This window comes from Marmota flaviventris, chromosome 13 (genome assembly GCF_047511675.1).
Source record: "Marmota flaviventris isolate mMarFla1 chromosome 13, mMarFla1.hap1, whole genome shotgun sequence".
Classification (NCBI taxonomy): Eukaryota; Metazoa; Chordata; class Mammalia; order Rodentia; family Sciuridae; genus Marmota; species Marmota flaviventris.
Window position 1 is genome coordinate 99,910,084 of NC_092510.1, and position 19,881 is coordinate 99,929,964.

General features: G+C 54.9%; 1 protein-coding gene and 2 non-coding genes across 22 annotated transcripts in view; all 3 read left to right on the forward strand.

Annotated features, from left to right (window-relative positions):
* Prrc2b (proline rich coiled-coil 2B) overlaps positions 1-19,665 on the forward strand; it is a 78,594-nt gene extending 58,929 nt beyond the window's left edge. For 10 of the 20 annotated variants that reach the window (XM_071601063.1, XM_071601069.1, XM_071601072.1 and 7 more), the window contains exons 17-33: positions 938-1,140; positions 1,675-1,820; positions 2,287-2,428; positions 3,991-4,073; positions 4,527-4,718; positions 4,847-5,044; positions 5,432-5,518; positions 5,683-5,757; positions 6,497-6,601; positions 6,723-6,915; positions 7,625-7,722; positions 8,562-8,689; positions 9,139-9,379; positions 11,550-11,705; positions 12,359-12,450; positions 14,399-14,480; positions 15,598-19,665. In XM_071601063.1, the coding sequence (XP_071457164.1) occupies positions 938-1,140; positions 1,675-1,820; positions 2,287-2,428; positions 3,991-4,073; positions 4,527-4,718; positions 4,847-5,044; positions 5,432-5,518; positions 5,683-5,757; positions 6,497-6,601; positions 6,723-6,915; positions 7,625-7,722; positions 8,562-8,689; positions 9,139-9,379; positions 11,550-11,705; positions 12,359-12,450; positions 14,399-14,480; positions 15,598-15,729 (2,353 nt within the window). In that variant the 3' untranslated portion in view covers positions 15,730-19,665. The remainder of the gene's footprint in view (positions 1-937; positions 1,141-1,674; positions 1,821-2,286; positions 2,429-3,990; positions 4,074-4,526; positions 4,719-4,846; positions 5,045-5,431; positions 5,519-5,682; positions 5,758-6,496; positions 6,602-6,722; positions 6,916-7,624; positions 7,723-8,561; positions 8,690-9,138; positions 9,380-11,549; positions 11,706-12,358; positions 12,451-14,398; positions 14,481-15,597) is intronic. The other 10 variants (XM_071601076.1, XM_071601078.1, XM_071601080.1 and 7 more) reach the window with 7 other exon arrangements.
* LOC114084476 (small nucleolar RNA SNORD62) lies at positions 7,270-7,355 on the forward strand. Its single transcript, XR_003581316.1, has one exon. It is a non-coding gene; the product is annotated as a small nucleolar RNA SNORD62 (small nucleolar RNA).
* Positions 10,979-11,064, forward strand: LOC114084479 (small nucleolar RNA SNORD62). The gene has a single exon (XR_003581318.1). It is a non-coding gene; the product is annotated as a small nucleolar RNA SNORD62 (small nucleolar RNA).
* Positions 19,666-19,881: the final 216 nt, after the last annotated feature.

Below are 19,881 nucleotides of genomic sequence, written 5' to 3' on the forward strand. Positions count from 1 at the left end.
AGCCTTGTCCCTGCCAGGGTTCAGCCTCTGAATGGTCCTTGGAGCCCTGCAGTAAGGGAATTGCCTATATGTGGCACCTGGGAGCACTGGCCAGTCCACCTGATCCCTCTGCTCCTCAGACAGCTGGGCAGCATCCTGGAAGGCCTCACTAGCCTTCTGGCTGCACGGAGGACGGCTCTTCTTCCCCCAGCAGCTCTGCTTCTCTACCACTTCCTTGGTGTGGTCAGAAGTTGCCAGAGCAGCTGGGAGGAGCCACCTGCAGCCCAAGGAACATCTCTCCTTTGGCACCAGAGGTTTCTTAGGTGGACAGTCTGTGCTTGGTGCCACTCGAGGCCCACAGGCTCCTGCGTGGGGAAGGGTGGCTTTGCTGACTCTGCCTACTCCATGTCTCAGAGGGGACGTGCAGGGGTGCTAAGGCACCTCAGCACACTGACGCTGCCTGTCCTCCTTAGAAGTTCAGGGCACAGAAACTCGGGGGTGTTTTACCCCTAAAGGTCAGGCGTTAGTCTGACCTTGCTCTCTGGGGCCCAGAAGTCCCAACTTGGCTCTGCCCTGAGCCTCATAGCAGGGCAAGGCCAGGGCTGCTGGCTGCTGGCTCAGAACAGAAAGGCCGGCAGCCCTGTCTGAAGCGTGCCCCACCTTCCCTCTCTCCCTCTGCGCGTGCTGAACGCAGCAGGCCGTGGGAGAGAAGAGAGCACGGAGGGGGGTGGTGAGGGCAGCTCTTCCCTGCCCAGGGCTCTGCCCAAGCAGTGTGGGCTGGGCTCTTCTTGGAGTAGGTGTCGGTCCACGAGGCTACTGTTGATGCGGCCTAGAAAAAGGAACTCACCTGGGCCAGGCTGCTGTGTGCGTGCAGGCTGTGTGCACTTGTGGGTTTTTTTCTTTCTTTTTTGCTAGCCTTTGGGCGTCTCTGACTTCACAGATCTTTTTTGCTTTATAGGTCCCCGGATGAGGCCCTGCCTGGAGGCCTTGGCTGCAGCAGTGGGAATGGCCACTCGCCTTACACCCTAGAGCGGGCCACACACACCAATGCTGATAGTCCAGAAGCCACCAGTAAGAAGGCAGAGAAGGAGTCCGTGCTGGCCGTTCAGAGGGCTAGTGAGCAGGAGGAGGCCCGGAAGCAGTTTGACCTGAGCTATGGAAGTGAGTCTAGGCACCTCTCATCCTTCCAGAAGATCCCAGGTGGATCCAGGGCCTCGGTAGTCTTTGGGTGGGAACACATAATTCTTCTAAGGGGAGAATTAGCCCTTCCAAGTGACCGTCAACTTCCGAGAACTGCCTTGAACAGGCACCGGGCTGAGTTCTTGGCTGTGGTGGTGAGTAGTACAGCTGCTTGCCACCCGCGCTGCACACTGCCTCGCTGGGGAGCCCGATGCCCAGTGGTTCAGGGAGATTCCAAGTCCACCAGCTGGTAGGAGCGAAGCTGGCTGTAAGAGCCTCATCCCCAAAGATTGTGTCCTTCTCACCATGGTGGTGCTCAAGCTGTCCTGGGTGAGACTGCAGGGGTTAGGGTGGGAGGTGCGGCCATGGCCAGGTCTCTATAGCTGTGGTGGATGCTGGAGCTCCTTGGTAGCGTCCAGCCAGATGCTGCCCAACTTTCTGGGCCAAGCCTGTCCTCAGAGATCAGGTGCAGTAGAGTTGGGTGATTCATGGAAACCACAACTTCTCTTGGTTCAGGTGCCATCATTGAAAACTGTGCGTCTGGCCCTGGGGAGGAGAGTGAGATGGGCTCCATGGTGGGCGAAGGCTTCATTGAAGTGCTGACCAAGAAGCAGCGCCGGCTCCTGGAGGAGGAGAGGAGAAAGAAAGAGCAGGCTGCGCAGGTGAGCAGGCGCAGGCTGGGCATGGGGCTGGGGAACCCAGGGAAGAGGGGAGAATTAGCTGCTAGGCTTGCGTTGCTCCCAGTGCCTGCCATGCAGCCCGCGGGAGCAGGTGAGGGCCGTCACCATTTCACAGAGGGGAATCTGGGTCACAAAGGGGCTGACTCCTCAAGGCTCAAAGCTTACGTGGGGTCATACCTATTGGCCGCCAGGACTCCTCCCTCCACAGGGTCCCCGCCTGGGTGGGTGAGAGTCCTCTTCCCTCAAGCCATGAGATCAGGAGCCCTGTGCCACACGGGAGGTTTGCAGTCCGCCACTCCTGGGGGTTTGGCTGACCTGCCAGTATGCTCAGTGGCCAGCATCTTGAGCAATTTCAGTGGTTTGGTTGTCACTGGGATCCTTTTCCTAGGAGAGCTTGTCATTCTTAGGACCTTCTAGGGTAGACTACATCACTCCCTTTTCCCCTTAGGTGCCTGTGAAAGGTCGAGGCCTTTCCTCTCGTATCCCCCCTCGATTTGCTAAAAAACAGAACAACTTGTGCCTGGAACAGGGCGATGTGGCCGTGCCTGGCAGCAGCCTGGGCACTGAGATCTGGGAGACCAGCAGCCAAGGTGAGAGCATGGAGCCTGCCTCTTCCTCCTGGGCCTTGCTTTTGAGCTGTGAGTGTAGGTGGGGCCTCACTCGCGCTGGGCTCCCTCCTGGGCTCCTCTGCTGAGCCAGTGTTGATGGCCAGCCTAGCACTGCTTGCTTCGGCAGCTCCCAGTTGGGCAAAATTTCACTTGCCTGTGGTGTGGGGAAGAGCAGCGTGTTCCACATTCCCAGCAGCCCGGAGCAGGACATCCCACGAGCTGACCCTCAGGAATGTGGGTTGGGCTTATTTGTCAGGTCTAATCATCCTTCATTCTTCCCTGTGGAGAGGAGCGAGTGAGTCCTCCCCAACAGAATGAAAACCCAGAGAGCACCTCCCAGCGCTCTCATGGAAAGGCAGACTTGAGACCACAGAATGTGTTTCCCTAAAAATGTTTGTATTCCAGTAATTCCCCCCCCCCCCCCTTTTTTTTTTTTTTTGTATATGGAATTGCACCCAAGGGTGCCATATCACTGAGCTACACTCCCAGCCCTTAATTTTGAGATGGGCTTTTGCTAAGCTGTGATCCTCCTGCCTCAGCCTCACTGGGCACTGGCATTGCAGGCATCCAGCTTATTTTTATGCAAAGGCTTGCAGAGAGAAGCAACTGGACCACAGCCCCCTGACACACACTCAGGATACTAGGTTCTACACTTTGATTCTCTCATTGTCACTACACAATCTGTCCTTAAGTTCCAGGTAAAATCTTGGTGCCAACACATTGAAGAATAACATTAGTTGATGTTCAGGTCTGATTGAAAGCAAGAACTATCTTTTACTAAGCGTTGATAGTGTCAAGTTTAGTACCGTGGATGAATGATAGTTATTACAATATCCATGTAATACCCACCGACCAGATTGCCTGGGCAGCCTTCCCTAGGCAAGAGAGCTGCCGCCTCCCATGAGGTCTCTTCTCCAGGGTTCCATAACATCTCATCAGTTGGTTGGACCAGGGGTCCATGGGCGGTTCAGAGGACCCTGGACCTTAGAATAGATTGTCATGTTCTTGTTTATCAGTGTCCGTGGCACTTGACGGGTCCGCAGAAGGGCCTGTGAGCCAGTTATCTGTCTGGAGTGTTTAAAGATTTTATAGACACTACCAAATTTAGAAACATGCCAATGTAGAAGTAGTGCTGGAGAATTCAAACAGGTGTGATTTTGAAAAAACACAGTCAGTGAAACCCCAAGAAGCACATTTGCTAGCCTCAGACGGTACTGGGAGACTGGCATGCAGCTGCTTCGGTGTGTCAGACCAGGCACTGGGTGGGTCTGTCATACTGGGCGCTGGGGTGTAGGTGGGTGTGTCCTACCAGGTGCTGGGGTGGAGTGGATGTGTCACAGTGCTGGGGTACAGGTGGGTGTGTCCTACCAGGCACTATGGTTGGATGGGTATGACACACTGGTCAGCTGGGGTGGGGTGGGTGCCAAAGGCAGTTCCGGGAACTGGATTTCTGTGAACTCTGATTTCGGAGCCACATACCCATGTCTTCCAGACTGTTTGTCCCTCTCTGATACCCTGACTTTGTGTCCCCCTCCTTGTGGCAGCCCTCCCTGTGCAGGCCGCAGCCAGTGACTCCTGGAGGAAAGCCGTCTCTGCCTTCAGCAGCACTGAGCCCAGCTCCACCGAGGTGCGTGTGCCCTGTGCCTGACCCAAGCTCCGCCCTGTCCATGAACTGCGTGAAGTCTCTAGCTTGCTCTTCGGCCTCGGTCTCTGGTCTGTGTGTGGTGCCTGCATGAACATAGAAGAAGGGGTAACCAGCCCATGCCCCCGGGTAGGGATCCAGAGCAAGGGCCTCCTGAGCTGGTCTTGGTGGTCGCCAGTCTGGTTGGACTGAAATGACCTTGGCAGTATCGCCGAGGACCATGCATCATGTGGTGGTCATGAGCTTGGCAGGGCTGGCGCCTTCATGTGGCTGCATGTGTTTCATGGAGCACTGGAGCAGGTCAGGGCCAAGATCAGGACTGGACTTGAGAGGGCAGGTGGCTGGGGAGGTGTGTCAGTGCCACATGCAAGCTTCCCTTCTGGACACTTGTGTTTTGGAGTTTGGGGACAGATTCTAATCCTTGTGTGCTCCATACAGCAGGGTTTTAAGAGCAGCCAGGGAGACAGCGGTGTTGACTTGAGTGCAGAGTCTCGGGAGTCGTCTGCCACCTCCTCGCAACGCAGCTCCCCATATGGTACTCTGAAGCCAGAGGACATGAGCGGTCCTGGCCTGGCAGAATCCAAGGCTGACAGCCACAAGGAGCAGGCTCAGAAGCAATCTGAGCAAAAGGTAACCTGGAAGTCCCCTTCATGGTGGCCAGGTCCTGGGTGAAAGGAGCCGTTGTCATGTCTTCCCTGACACCCGGGCATGGGGAAGGTAAAGATTGTATATCTCAGCCTTTCTGCTCTCCCATCAAGGACTCAGAACAAGGCTCAGGACAGAGCAAGGAGCACAGACCAGGACCCATCGGCAATGAACGTTCTCTGAAAAACAGAAAGGGCTCAGAGGGGACTGAGCGGCTGCAAGGGACAGTCGTCCCACCTGTTAATGGGGTAGAGATTCACGTGGACTCCGTGCTGCCTGTGCCACCCATTGAATTTGGAGTCAGTCCAAAAGTGAGACTTGATTTGACTTTTTTTTCTTGGTATTTGGAAAGTGGGGGCTTAGGGCTGTTCCCTAGAAAGCAGGACGATGGAAGCGGAACAGCACTGCACTGGGAAGAATGCTGGTATGCAGTCAGGGAGCTGAGGCAGGGGCTCTTGACTTGCCACATAGATGGCTTTACTGACACCAACCAGGCCTCCCAGGTCAGCAGTGGACAGGGAGAGGAGTCAGGGTGGCTCCCTTTCTCCAGTGTGTTCATGTATGGTTCATGTATGGTTCTGGTGAATGCTGCTTAGTGGGTGTTTTGAGTCACCAAAACTGGATTGCATTCATGTGTGCCTCTGGAGTAGGGCAAGCCAGAACGAGTTAAGTAGCCATGTGCCATTTTTTTTTTCTAGGACTCTGATTTCAGCTTGCCACCTGGTTCTGCCTCTAGTCCTGCAGGGAATGCAGTGGTCAAACTTCAGGATGCCTTGGCTAGCAATGTAAGTCTCTGCTTCTCTTCCAGCCCCAGTGTTGAGCCACTGTGTAGGCCACAGGCACATGATCACTTGGGCTGGAGTCCACTCTCTTTACAGTGCCTCTGTATTGTGACTTTCCAGTAGGAGCAATGTCATTCCTAAGTTCCAGGTTATCTGGCTTTCTTTAGATTCCCATCTTCCTGTGTGCCAGATGTGTCCAAGACTGGTGCAGACCATCTTTTAGTAGCCATGGGGGAATGGAGGTAAAGCAGGAGTGTCCTCCTGGAGGCCCATCCTCCCCACCTGAGGGTCCCTGAGTCTGTGTGTTTGATGCAGTAGACCTTCTGCCTCTCCAGCCTGCACTTGGGAGCAGGGAGTTGTGGCTCTGTAGACTGTTCCACACTGGCCGTGTGCTGACCTCTCTGTCCACTTGTCCCTCCCTGCAGGGTGGGAGGGTACTCAAACATCTGCTGAACAACTGGGGATTGCTGGGGCAGCATCCCCAGGTTTCATGGGAGATCAGTGCTGCAGAACGTTGACAGACATTGAACAAAAAAAATTCTGTGGTTACATGGGTTTGAACTGCTAAGCTAACCGGATTTTAATACTTTGAGCTTTCCCAAATTGCTATGATATGGGACACTGGGCTCTACCGGAGGCTTTAGCCTATATTATCAGGGACATGCTTCTCCATTTCCTGAAGGGCTCTGTGACAGGCACAGCCTTTCCCTGTCCTGACTTAGGCATCTCCCGTCCAGGTGGCACGTATACTTGCCTACTGGTAGCCAGTCCATTTTTTCTCTTGCTGGGATACAGCTATCTTATGTCAAGGGCTCCGTGGAACATGGGTGTGGAGGGGACTCTCTACAGATTGTTTTTGAGGAAATGACGTCTCAGGGAGATAGGCCGTGGTCTCAGGCACATGTGGCCAAACCTGAAGACTACTGGCTACCTCGCTTCCTCAGCTCCTTGTTCCATGGTCTCCTTTCTTCCCATCTCCAGGCAGGGTTGACACAGAGCATTCCCATCCTCCGGCGAGATCATCATATCCAGAGGGCCATTGGCCTCTCCCCAATGTCCTTCCCCACTGCTGATCTCACACTAAAGGTAACACCATCCCTGCACTGGGAGGAGGGAGGAGCCCCTTGCACCCTGTGGCTTAGATTGCCATTGTCCCCTGCTGTCCCTGGTAGTAATTTGCGCCCCTTCCCTCCCCTTGCTTTCAAAGATGGAGTCTGCACGGAAGGCTTGGGAAAACTCCCCCAGTTTGCCAGAGCAGAGCTCTCCAGGGGGTGCTAGCTCGGGCATCCAGCCTCCGTCCTCGGTGGGCGCCTCCAGCGGGGTCAACTACAGCTCCTTTGGTGGAGTATCCATGCCACCCATGCCTGTGGCCTCTGTAGCCCCTTCTGCTTCGATGCCAGGTATTATGTCCCCTGAGCCAGGCTCAGAAGCCTTCTCCATTCATGATTAAGCAAAGCGCTGGATGAATAGCCCCGAGCACATCCCTGTCCAGTGCCTGCTGTGCCACCTCTGCCAGGGAGCAGCAGAGCAGCGCACCTCCCTGGGCCACAGCTTGTCCCTCTGTAGAGTGGGCTGGTGATGACGCTCCAGAGAGTAGCCATGCCCATGAAGCAAGGGTGTTTCTGGAAGGTGCTTGGTACCAGCTGAGCCCTCCATTGGTGGTAGCTGTTTTTATCTTTACTATCGCCATCCTTGTCACTGTGTTGTGGCCCCCAGGGAGAACAGTGGGGATTTTGAGGAACCAGCTGCCAAAGTCTCAGTGATGTAATTCCAATAGATCCTTCTGACCCTCCACTGTGGACTCGATAGCAGGAGGATGAAGAGGACAGTGACTGAGAGACCAGGGCAGCTGTATTCAACAGCCCTCCCAAGGGTCTGCAGCAGTTGGTGGGTGATGGTTGTAAAAGGTGGGCCACAGCCCACTGCCCTGCTCAGGTCCTGCTGCTGAGCCCCCAGGTGTGTGCTGCAGCACAGAAGGGAGCAGCCTCCACCTGCTCACACCCTCACTCCCAGAGTCTGCTGGGAAGCGGGACATGTGCAGTATCTCCCGAAAGGATACTCAGCAACAGGAGACTTGATCATTCTCTCCCCCCTGGATTCTGTTTCCAGGCAACCACCTCCCGCCTCTGTACTTGGACGGTCATGTGTTTGCAAGTCAGCCCCGGCTGGTTCCTCAAACCATACCTCAGCAGCAGAGTTACCAGCAGGTGAGGATGGCAGGACAGGCGGCTGGACAGGGAGGTGCAGCACCGGCACAGCCACTGCTGCATTCACTTCCTCATTGTCCCGTTTCCTGTGTCCCCTGTGTGATGCCTAGCACCTGGCACGTCATGACACCTAGAGAATTTGTTGGATGAGGAGGACCAAGTAAATGCTCCAGCCTTGCTTGACGTTCCTTCCCGCAGTCTTCCTCCCTTAGTCCTAGCTGGGAATTAGCTAAGGGCAGGGCCTAGGTCCCCAGCCATGGAGATATTGGAGGAGGTAGTTTTGGAACAGGCAGATATTTGGTTTTGTGCAGGATTGATATATTTTCTGTGCTGTAAGGGAGTGATTTTGGAGTCTCCCTCTGAAAGCTGGTGCTGGGCCTTCAGATAGCCCCAGCCCATGTGCCTGCATCCCCTCTCCCACTTCCACATGGCTGTGGATGTTCCCAGTGCAGATTCAGGGTCAGGACAGAGGATGTGGCTAGTCTTCAACTCTTCCTTGAAACATATCCCTAGTTCTCTAGTGAAGTGTGGGTTGGTCTTTCCATAACTGGATCACACTGCATGTGTCCTTCTCTTGCCCGGCCTTGTTTCTGCAGCTGTCCTCCATGAGTACACATAGCTAGGGTTTCTTTCTGTTGCTGTTACAAACTGCCAGTGCAGAGGTAGACCATGGCTTGCCTTCACTACCAGGTTTTTGCTTTTGGTTTTTCCCTAGGAGCAGGGGAGGCAGGCAGGGTGTTTAGGGCAGGTGCATTTAGGGCAGAGTGGAGGGGCCAGGGTGTGAGCAGGGGTGCCACTTTGGAGGGCATTGGTGGTTACTACCTGGCTCCTGTTCACAGGCTGCCGCTGCCCAGCAAATCCCCATCTCTCTGCACACGTCTCTGCAGGCTCAGGCTCAGCTTGGACTGCGGGGCGGGCTTCCCGTCTCCCAGTCTCAGGAGATCTTCAGTTCTTTGCAGCCCTTCAGGTGAGCTCACATGTAGACTACTCCTAGCCTGGGCTTCAGACTGTCCCATTCCTTTGCTCTGTGACTATAGGTGTCCTCTGCTTTGGGCTTGGGAGGCAGAGGGGATGCTCTTGGTCCCTTTGCAGGCCAGCGCTGTGCTCTAGGGGGCTGTGGGCCTCGTGTTCCCTTTCCTTCTTATCCTGCCTCCTGCTTCCTCACTAAGCCTGTTACCTTGTGTTTTGGGTGTTATTAGGTGTTTCTGGCCTGGCACAGCCTTGACGTGTCTGTCTGTGTAACCCAGTGATGCTCACAGTGGCCCCTAGACCATTAGCATCAGGCCCACCTGGACCTGAATTGCTGGAGGAGCAGGATCTGTGCTTCAGTGGGTGCTGGGGATGCTGAGGCTTGCCTATGTTGGTGACCCCCTGGTGTGCTCATCCACTGATCCTGGCATCTTCTGGCTTTTGCAGGTCTCAGGTGTACATGCACCCCAGCCTGTCACCACCCAGCACCATGATCCTCTCTGGGGGCACGGCCTTGAAGGCTCCATACTCAGCATTCCCAGGCATGCAGCCTTTAGAGATGGTGAAGCCCCAGTCCGGCTCACCCTACCAGCCCCTGAATGGAAACCAGGCCCTGGTCTACGAGGGCCAGCTTGGCCAGGCTGCTGGACTGGGCGCCTCCCAGATGTTGGACTCCCAGCTGCCACAGGTCAGTTCACTCGCTCCCTGGCATCTTCTGGCTTTTGCAGACTTTCCCAGGCACTAGGCCTCCTTCTTTTACGACCTTCCCCTACCCTCCTAACTGCCTCTGTGTGTGCTGACTTGTGACAGTCCTCAGCGGCTAGAACGTGGCCTCTTCTGAGCGGTCCCATTGCCATTTTATTCTGAGACCCAGCTATCCTGAGAGCACTGCTTCCTCTCCCCATCCCCGTGCTCTGACGTGGAAGTTGGGATGCAGCCTCTTTGCCCCTACCTGCTCCTTGAAGCCCCACCCTAGAATGTGCCCTACTCAGCCTCCACGCACGCGAGCTTCCCATTACCAAATCCCATGCAGGAGTGGAGGTCTTCTCCCCTGACCTCTGGGCAGTGCCCGGCACCTTGGAGGGCCGCTCCCTTCCTGTGGCCCTGGCTTTGCAGTCTATCCTGTCCACTGCGGCATCTGCTTGTCCATACTCGCATCCAGACTTGGGCATTACCGTAGCTGTGTGTCTTCCCTGACCTCAAGTGCAAGGCTCCGGTGCAGCTATCACTGCTGACCTTTCTGCCTCTGTCCTTCCAGTGATCCAGCTGCAAGTCCTTCACCTCCCTCCCTCCTCTTCACTTCCTCCCTCCTGGCAGGCCCTCGGAGCCACTCGGCACTCTGCACTCGAGCTGTCTCCCGGGGGCCACCACGCTGCTAGCAGCCATTTCAGATTCACTATTTTTTCCTTGTTGCTTCCTACCCACTGTGGCCTTGCTTTCTGTGTCACCAAGGAAACAGGACAATGACAGCCCATGGCCACATCTCCCTGCCTATATGCCACTGGAACGTAAGAGAGGCCTCACTCTCCCACTCAGGGCCACTCTTACAAGTCCCCTGAACCTTGTGCATTCTGGAGCTCTGTCACTGAGCTCCATCCCCAGTCCCTGGTCATCCCATCACGGCATTTTACCCAGTGGTCACACTGTCCCTCAAATCACATTCTGCAGTCAGGCCTCAGGGTGCCTGGTTTTCCTTCTGCCTCCTCAAACCCTTTCTTGCCTCTCCTTTGCTCACACCACCCAAGTCTGTAACACTGGGCATGCCCATGGGCCCTGTCTCTGGGCCACTTTCTGGTCCCATGGCTCTAAGTCCATGTGCTGGTCACTTTATCATTCATTTCTTTGCCCCAGAGTCACCCACGGACTGGAATTTCATATGCAGTGCCTGGCCAGCACCTCTGCTTTCATGTCTCTGCCATGTCCCACTTACTGTGGCCAGACAGGAACTTCCTCCCGGTCCTGCTGCTGGTCCACTTTCCACCATACTTGTTCCTGCCACCCCTGCTGACCGCTGTGATCCAGCAGGTCCTGATGGCTCTGTCTTTAGGAAGAATTCAGTTTCCACCTGTTCATTAACCCCACCCATAGGCTCTGCGGGAGCTCTTCTTGCACTGCCAGCTTCTGCCCTCTAGGTCTTCCGGCCAGGTGTTCATGCAGCAGCAGGACAGTCCTTCAAGTACACAGTCAGATCGCACGACACCAAGGCAGTGTCCTGAAGCTGTCCAATTGTCCTCGCCTGTTGTGCTCCAAGCGGGAGCTTGGCACTTTGAGGCTATGGCGCCACAAGCCTCAGTGATGTAATTCCAATAGATCCTTCTGACCCTCCACTGTGGACTCAACAGCAGGGAGATGAAGAGAACAGTGACTGAGAGGCAAAATGTGGGCCACCCCGTCCTCCTGCCCTGGGAGTTTCCAGGCCACCCCTCTAGGTCTTGTTTTCTACCAGCATTGATGCAAGACAGGTGCCACACAGAGAAAGCTGCTCTTCTTGGGCAGCCCTCACCTCCGGGGCATGCTTGGCCTTGCTCCCTAAGCAGCCTTCCCGATGTCCCCACTCATCTTCTTCCCACCCCTCTCTGGCACATGTGCACACACACAGCTGGTACATGCACATAGGTCCTGCTGCCTCCGCTGTGTGCTCAGCCGCTGGCAGCCATGTCCAATGAACCTCTACACTGTCCTGTCCTGCCCCTGCCATGTTTGAGGGTGCCCTGTGGCTCCCCCACACCTTATATTGAGAACTGAAGGTACGCATAGCCCTTTGCTCAGGAACAGAGGAGACACACAAGCATCATTGATAAGTACAGTCTGCACACGTGCTTACCCTCTGTTCCTTTTTGTGACCTGTTGCCCAACAGCTGACCATGCCACTGCCTCGGTATGGCTCCGGGCAGCAACCACTCATCCTGCCACAGTCCATCCAGCTGCCACCAGGGCAGAGCCTCTCTGTCGGGGCCCCCCGAAGGATTCCTCCACCTGGGTCCCAGCCACCAGTCTTGAACACCAGCAGAGAGGTAAAGGTGTACCCCCTCCACCTGTGATCCCAGGGAAAGGGATTTGGTTAGCCCTTCCCAGTTAGCTGAGGACCACTGAGGTGGGAAGTGCTACAGGATTGGGGTGCAGGCTCTGGGTCTCTGGGTCTCCCTAGACAAGTTTTCCTGTGCCTTGAAGTGTTTGAATTCTAAACATCAGGAACTCCTTCGTTTATGTGTAAGCCACTAATAAAAAGAAGGAACATTCACGCGACCAATGAATGCCCCAGTTGAATGCCTGAGGACCCTCCAGTGGAGCCACAGCAGATACAAGTCCTGGAGATTCTGACTGAGTGTGTCTAGGGTCAAGGGTTAGGAGTCTCTGTTCCTCACTGCCCGTCCTGCTCTGGCTCTGCTGGGATGATACCTGAGTGATGCTCCTGGCATGGATGGCTGGTTTCCTCAGGTTGTGCACAAGTAGCTCTCCTGAGCCTCTTTTAAAAGACGTTGAAATGTCCCTCCTCCTGAGAAGAAGCCCTCTTTGGGCCTGGATTAGAATGGAGGGGCTGCAGATTCCCTACAGGGCACTGCTGGAAATCTCATGACCCTCGCTAGCTCCGCCCAGGGGGTTCACCAAGGGCCAGGCTGTCTCTGTGGTCATCAAATGACAGCTTGTTGCTTCTTGGCCTCTCTAGTCCTCTCAGATGGAGCTGAAAGGCTTCCACTTTGCCGACAGTAAACAGAATGTTCCCACAGGAGGCTCCGTATCGTCACCACAGACCTACAGGTAAAGACATGCCCTGGGGGTTGGGGACTGAGTAGCTGAGGAAGCTGTAGACCTGACTCAGTGGCTCTAAAGAGGCTGTGAGCCCAGGGAGAGCAGTGTAAGAGCACTGAGGCCTGGTCCTCCAAGTCCCCAGGACGTACTTGTTAACCATGGGGAATGGGGAGACTGCATTTTAGTCATCAGAATGAGGATCTGGACTGGGTGTTTTCTGGAAGGCTAGGAAAGGAACAGCCCTTCCCAGGGCCTCTCCCAACTGCATTCGCCCTCTTCCCCTGCCACATGACACTTGATTGTGGGGTCGCGCGGCCCTCCCCTGCAGTCTACAAACTGGTGCCTGCTTTTCGCCTCCTCGGCATCTGTCTCTGCCTCCATTGATTGTCCCAGTCCCCTCAATTTGGAGGCTGCTCTGTTGGATCATGGCTAAGCACCTCTCGCCCATGTGGGGTTGGGAAGGCAGCTCTGGCCTTGGGCCACACAGACGTGTATGGCCAACTCTTGTTCCATGAGGGGTTTCCTGGAGCTGCCTTGTATTCGCAGAGTGGGACAGACACACATGACCTGCAGCATTCTGCTCTAGCACCAGGAGGTCACCCCACCAACATGTGCTCTGCGGGGCGGGTCCCACGGCTTGGACCTTCTCTTGCGGTCATTCTGGCCGGTGCTCCGGTGTGTCAGGCTGGGCTTCCTCCGTCTCATCGATCCACACTTCCAACCTCATTTCCAAAGAGATTTCATGAATTTTTTCCTCATTCATCTTCGTTTCTGTTCCTCCCGCTGTCTTGGCTTCGTGTTTGTGTGTCGGTATGTCTTGTTTTCCTACCATCACCTGTCACGTAGGCCAACACAGAACAGAAGCATGACCTGGAGGGGAGGAAGGAAGCCTCAAGTGGGCACACAGGCTGTAGGCCCCCCACTGCCACATGCACGCAAGCAGCATCTGGCTGCAGAGCAGTCCCCAAGGAGCACAGAGCAGGGCAGAAGCTGGAGTGACAGGCAACCTGTGCACACGGTTATGGGAAGGGCAGCATCTTGCGCGGGAGGGTTGGTTCAGTGGGCGCTCTGTGTCCACAGACAGGGCAGTGGTTGGAGTACTTTTAAGTAATCTACAGGTGACAAAGTATACAGGAGGGAGCTGGGTTGTGGCTCACTGTATAATGCCCTGGGTTCAGTCACCAGCACCAAAAAAAGTCTGTGGGCAGATGTGCATGTGTTATATGTACACACACTGCTTCATGTGAGGGACTTGCCATCTGCAATTTTGGTATTTGCAGGGGTCACTGAGGGTCGGGGAGTTATTATAATTTTATAGAGCCATGGTCCCCAAAGTCTTCTGGAAATGGCACTGCTGAGACATGCCCTTCAGAAGAGGGACTGTGGTCAGCACCTGGCTGTTTGGACCAGAGGTGGAGTCCAGGGCACAGAGCCTCAGCAGCCCCACCTCATCCTGTTGACCTGTGCTGTGCACCTGTTAAGCCCTTTGACCACAGAACCTCATTAACATCCCTGGCACTGGTGGTCAGTGGAATACTGTACATTACTGTGCCTCTCATCCCCAACAAAATGAGGACTAGAAAAAACTCAGCACAATTCTGGTTGGATTAGGTTCATAGACCTTTTTTTGTCTGGGACACTGCATCATGTTGGCCCAGACCCTCCAAACTCTACAAGATGGTCAGTGTCCATCTGTCTGTAGCAGCAGCTTGGGCCCCACCTCTCCTCTCCTGGGTACATCTCCTGAAGTGCCAGGGTGGACAGTGACAACCACCCCTTCCCCTTTCTGCATTCTTGGCTGTCTCCAGTCTGGTTTCCATCTGAGAGGGCTCCAGCTGCCCGAGTGCGTGCTCTGGCCAGAGGGCCCTTCCTTGCTCGTTCCTCTCCCTGGGCTAGGCTTGGACTCATTTCTGTGGTGACACGTGTGTATTCTCACCCCTGCCTTTGGTTTTTTCAGGCCTAGCTCTGCTAGCCCCAGTGGGAAGCCCTCTGGATCAGCAGTTAACATGGGCTCTGTGCAGGGACACTACGTTCAACAGGTAGAAGATGGCTTTCCAGACCCTGCAGCTGGACACTTAGGCCTGTCTCCCAGCGCCAGAGGAGAGGGGACTGTTCAACCCATGAGTGCTCCTTTTATGAGGAGAACATGCCCTCACGGTTAGAGCTGGGCAGCCTAGCTGGCGAAGGCATTTCTCCTCCTGAGGGCATCTGGATCCTTCCTTTCCTGCAGAGAAGGGAGGATTCCTGGTTCCTCAGAGGAGGAGACACCTGATGGTGGACTTCCCTAGCACTCGGGGCTATGACGGCGCTGGGGAGAGCCGGCCAGGTCTGCGGGTTAGCGCTAGAAGCCGGGTGTGCGCATGCTAGCTCTAGCAGTGGCGTCTCGCTGGTCTTGCTGGGTGGGCTCGCAGACAGGTCGCACTCTATTCTAATGAGGCTCTTTCAGCGTCTTCCTACAGGCCCTCTTCTTTCCCTCCTCTGAAGCGTCTCGGGCTCCAGAGCTCGGGACCTCGGTCCTGGGTTTTAGTAAGTCAGCATTTCTGGCTGGTGGGAGTCGGAGGACAAAGCTGTCATTTTCCACCTCCTTCAGGCTCCCCTGGGGGTCACTGCTTGAATCCTGTGGACCGAGCTTCTAAAGCCTTCTCCCAGAGTTCAGACCACTGGGTGATTGCTGCGGGACACCCTCTGCTGTGCGCAGCTGCAGACTAGTGGAGCCTGAATGGGAATCTCAGGGTCCAGCTGAGTCCCGGGGGAAGGTCTGACTGAATCACAAAGATCTGGGAGAACCAAGTCCCCCGAGGAGTGCTGGGGGCCCCAAGGCCTGTGGGGCATGGGGTGCACTATTTGAAAAAGTTTTCTCGGTCAGACTTGGACCAGAATGCGCCACCCTGAGATGTACCCTCACCAAGTTCTTTGTGGAGGACCCTGTGTCTTCTGCCTCTCCCAGTCTCTGCACTCAGTGCCCATGGGGTGGGAGGAAGGCAGTCACGTGCTGGGATCCTTCCTAGGAGAGTGACTTCTATGTCTGGCCCTTCAGCAAGGGATGGACAACTCAGGGGGCTTTTCTTTGTGTCTCAAGAGCAGGAATAGAGGGAGCTGTTTAGTAGGTGCTTCTGCAATGTGGTCACTTTCTTTTTCACATTCATGTGTCCAAAGGCAAAACGAGTGGATGAGAAGCCCAGCCTGGGAGCCGTGAAGCTGCAGGAGGCCCCCTCAGCCGCCCCCCAGATGAAGAGAACCGGAGCAATCAAGCCTCGGGCAGTCAAAGTGGAGGAGAGTAAAGCCTGAAGGTGCCTGGCCACAGCCTCACCTCACCCTGACGGGGACAGTGCCACCATCCAGCCTGGGCCACCACCACTCGGAACCTCACCGGACCCACCGTCCGAGCACCTGGCCCAGACTGAGAGCTCTGCTCCTGCCCACTCCTCCCACTCCTCCCACTCCTGGAAGCTCATGCAGCCAGCTCGCACTGTGGACGTGTGGCGCCGACCTGCTTGCTTTGACATAAAAGAGCAAAGGCTCCCTCCCTCCTGCCCCTCCTCCCCACTGTGGAGTGAGTCACCTCTGTGCAGTGCAGACCCGCCTGTCCAGTCCCCAGGCAATGGCTGGCGGCTGGGTCTTTCTAGCCAGAGGCTTTTTGTTTTAAAAAGCAGCTAAGGTTTTTACAAAGGGGAAAGGAAAACAAAACGCCAGCTACGTCTGTATAGCTGAACTTTTATACGGTCCTCACTGTCCTCTCTGCCCCTCTGCTGTCCCCAGTGGTCTCCTCTTACCTCTGTCCTGTTTGATGCGTCGCTGCGATACCTTAAGAGATGCCTCTTAAGAATGTGCCCCATGGTCAGCCTTCGGGGTCACTGAGGTACCATTGTTGAGTGCTCCAGTGTCAGCTCCCGCTTTGGCGGTGAGGTGAGTGGGGCAGCAGGTAGGTCAGCATCTCCACTGGGCCCAGCCCCAGGCCAGGAGTCGATGACGTTCTAGCTTAAGAATTACATGGCATTTCTGTCTTGGGCTCTTATGAAGCCAGTGGACACAATGACTATTGGGCACCAGAGGTGAACCTTGGTCATCAATGTCGTTGTCCAGATCGGCTGGGATGGCGTGAGCCGATGCTCCGTGGGTCCTGTCTGTGCTGTGCTTCCCAGGCCCCATACCCCCTTGGGCTCTGCTTCCACTCACCATCCCATCCCCCGCCTTCTACAACCTGTCACTTCCCTTTCTCCTTTTGCAGAGCCTGCTGCGCTCTCTGGATCCCAGTCCCTCCACCCACATACAGCGCAAACAGCTCGTCATTAAAGCCACAGGCACATAAGACAGCTGCCCCTTGGGGTCTGCAAAGGCGTGTTTCCTAGATGAGGCTATAAGGATTTTTCCTCTCCCTGTGCTTCAGTCCAGCAGCAGATCCCTGTTGTTAGCATGCAGGAGCCCGAGCTAAGCAGCAGGTGTCAGCGTCACTCATTCTACAGCCTGCCAGCCAGGCAGGGTCAAGGTGAAGGTGGGCTATGGGGCTGGCCATGGTTCTGAAGCAGCCAGGGCAGCCTACCCAAAAGGACAGCATCTTCTGTCTGGAGAGCTGCTCCTCACCAAAGATGTGGGCCCCTGCAATGCTGGGCTTTCTGCTTTCCAATCAGCCCAGACTCCATCATTCCCAGGAAGGTAAAGGGGGTAATTTCAGTTTCTCAAATGCTATGCAGGGTCCCTAACCAGCCATCCACCCGCAGGAGCCACTGCCTGTCCCAGAGTGTGCCACATAGGAAGGGCTGCCACGTGCCTGTGCAGCTGGCCCTTGGTGTCCCTGTGGGCGACAGCTGCGGGAGCTGGAGGTACTGCGCTATCTCCAGCAGAGCCTGGCCCCTGCTGTTGTAATTGGGTTCAGCCTTCCCCTGCCAGCAGCGCTCACTGCAAATCATCCTTGGTGGCATCTGGGGAGAGCAGTCACTGCTTCACCTCAAGCCCTTGGCACCTCCCCCCCTTGCCTCCACCCCCAGACCTTACTGGCTGGGCTTGTCTTCATCTTTACTCTTCTGTCCCTTCTCTAACGGCTACCTGCCTGGAGTCTGCAGCCCTGGCCTGCCCTGTCCTTCATCTGCTCCCAATCCCCCACGTCTCTGGTCACTGTTCCTGTGATGAGTCTTCTGCCCCTGCCCACTGCCTCCACTGCCAAGCCGCCCCTTGATGAGTCTGGGCCAGCCAGAGCACACGCAACCACCTCTGCCTGTCCACCTTACAAATGCCAGACCCGCTCACCTAATGCCAATGTGCATTATGTGTCAAAAGGAACAAAAAATTTCTCATTTCAAAATTCAACAGAACAGTCGTGGATGCTGTTAAAAATGCAAGATGTCCCTTCAGGAGAACCTGCCACAGAATGACAGTACTTCCTGTTTGAGGAAAAGTAGGTCACCCATTCTCAACCTTCTCTCACCCTGTCTCCCTCCTTCCCTGCCTCCCACCCCAAATAAAGACAAGAGACACTAGAATTTATTTATATGTATTGATGTTGTAGGTCTAGGTGAAAAGAAGTAAAATGTTCCACTGCTCTATTTATATATAATGTCTGAATTATTCTGTGCAGGAAAGGCCAGGAAATTGCATGTGAAGTTTGGTGCGTTTGCCACCTCTGTGACCTCAGCTGTGGGCTCTTCCCCCAAGTGCAGATCTTCAATTCAACTCGGGCAGAGGGCAGGCCTCGGCCTCCCCACCTCCCAGCCCCTCTGTGTTCTGATTAAATGCAGTTTTTAGTGCAGCTTTTTAAGGTGCAATATCTTTCTTCCTTTCACGTGGTTGTAGGGCCAATCTCAAGGTAATAGGACTTGGCATCTTATTTTGGTTTCAAACCCCCATTCTCAGATACATACAGAAGTTTCTGCCAGGACATCCTGGCCTTCAGTGGGAACAGGAGAAGGCCAGCACTCCTTTGCTACTGTTGAATTGGCCAAGGGGCAGTGTAAGATCCTCTCACCAGTCAACTCCTGATGCTGGCAGTTTTGGCCAGACCATTGATGGTACAGCCTGTCGCTCGACCTCCAGGGACTTTGTAGTATTGGTTCTCTGCTGACCACTCAGTGAAGTGAAATTCAAGGGTAGGGTGTCTGAAATGCAGTGTCCACCCACTGAGGGCTGGTTTCTTAACTGTTAGCTTCCCGTACATAGTTCACACTGTTTTCAAACTTGGAGTTCACAGAACACTCTGGCTCTAGTTTTCTTAAGGGAGAATAAAGGAAGACTTTATTTCACATTCAGAAAAGGTTGAGTCCAGAGCTCTGGTCATTCCAGCTGCTTCTAGTGATATCTGGGTGACATGTTAAATACTGACGTTCCCTCCAGTCTTCTGATCTGCCTTCCACAGTCAGGGAGGAAGTTTGACACACTCAGCGACCAGGAGGCAGGCATCTGCTCCGGTGCAGTGTCAGCAGCTCTGACAAAGGCCCTTCCCTGAGGACTGCTGGGCCGCCCTCTGCCAAGTGGCTGCCTTTGCCTCAAATCTTTTTTGTCCCTTCTCACTTGCAGGGCAAACCTGGGTTACAGGGTCTGTTGGAAATGACCTCGCCGTGTTCTGTGATGAATGGGAAACGCAGACTTCCAAAAACCCAGCCCTCTGAATGTGAGCTGGACCTGAACAAGAAGGCCATCTGGGCAGGAGTGGCTGGGTGTTGGAGACAGACGCTGTTACACAGCCATGCTCCTCACCCAGCCACCCGCACAGCTGGCTAGTGACTTAGGGCATGAGACCTGCCTTTCACCCTTTCTCCGCCCATTTGGTAGCCTCCAAGATGGCAGCAGCATTCTTAGGACCCTGTGTAAAAGCTCTGTGCAGGCGACCTTCTTCCACTGTTTAAAGGGGATCCTGTACTTTGGACCTCATGCCTTGGGTAGTAAAAAGGATCTGGGGGTTTGCTGCTTTGCTTTTGAGAGGGTTATGTTTTGGTTTTGTTTCCTTTTGCTTTATTTTGGCCTTCCTCTCTCGTCTTTTCGTGTAGACCAGATATTTGAAAGGGCAGACGATGGCTCACGGGTCTGTGCAGCTTGTTTATATGTGATGTGGGGAAACCATTACTCGGATGGGAAATGGCATCGTGGACTCACCCGGCCGTGCTGGACGCTCACCCTCCCTCCCCTCCAGTTCAGTACCTGTTGTTTCTCCTTTCAAATATGTGATTGTACTAGCTCTTTCCGTATGAAAGACTCTCCTTATTTAAATAAAAAAAGGAAAAAAATAAAGCTGGACATGCTTTCTCAGGTTGTGTGTCCCTTGTTTTTCACTCTGACTGGAGGCCTCTGCAGATGGAAGCTGCTTGTCTTACAGCTCACTCCGACACCAGGAGCGCTGAGATGCCTGAGCACCGCCAGCAGAGAGGACCAACACAGCACGCTGCCCCGGGCAGCACCTGGCCGCCCCCACTACTTCCCAGGAGGGCACCCCCCTGTGCACACCTCCTCTGC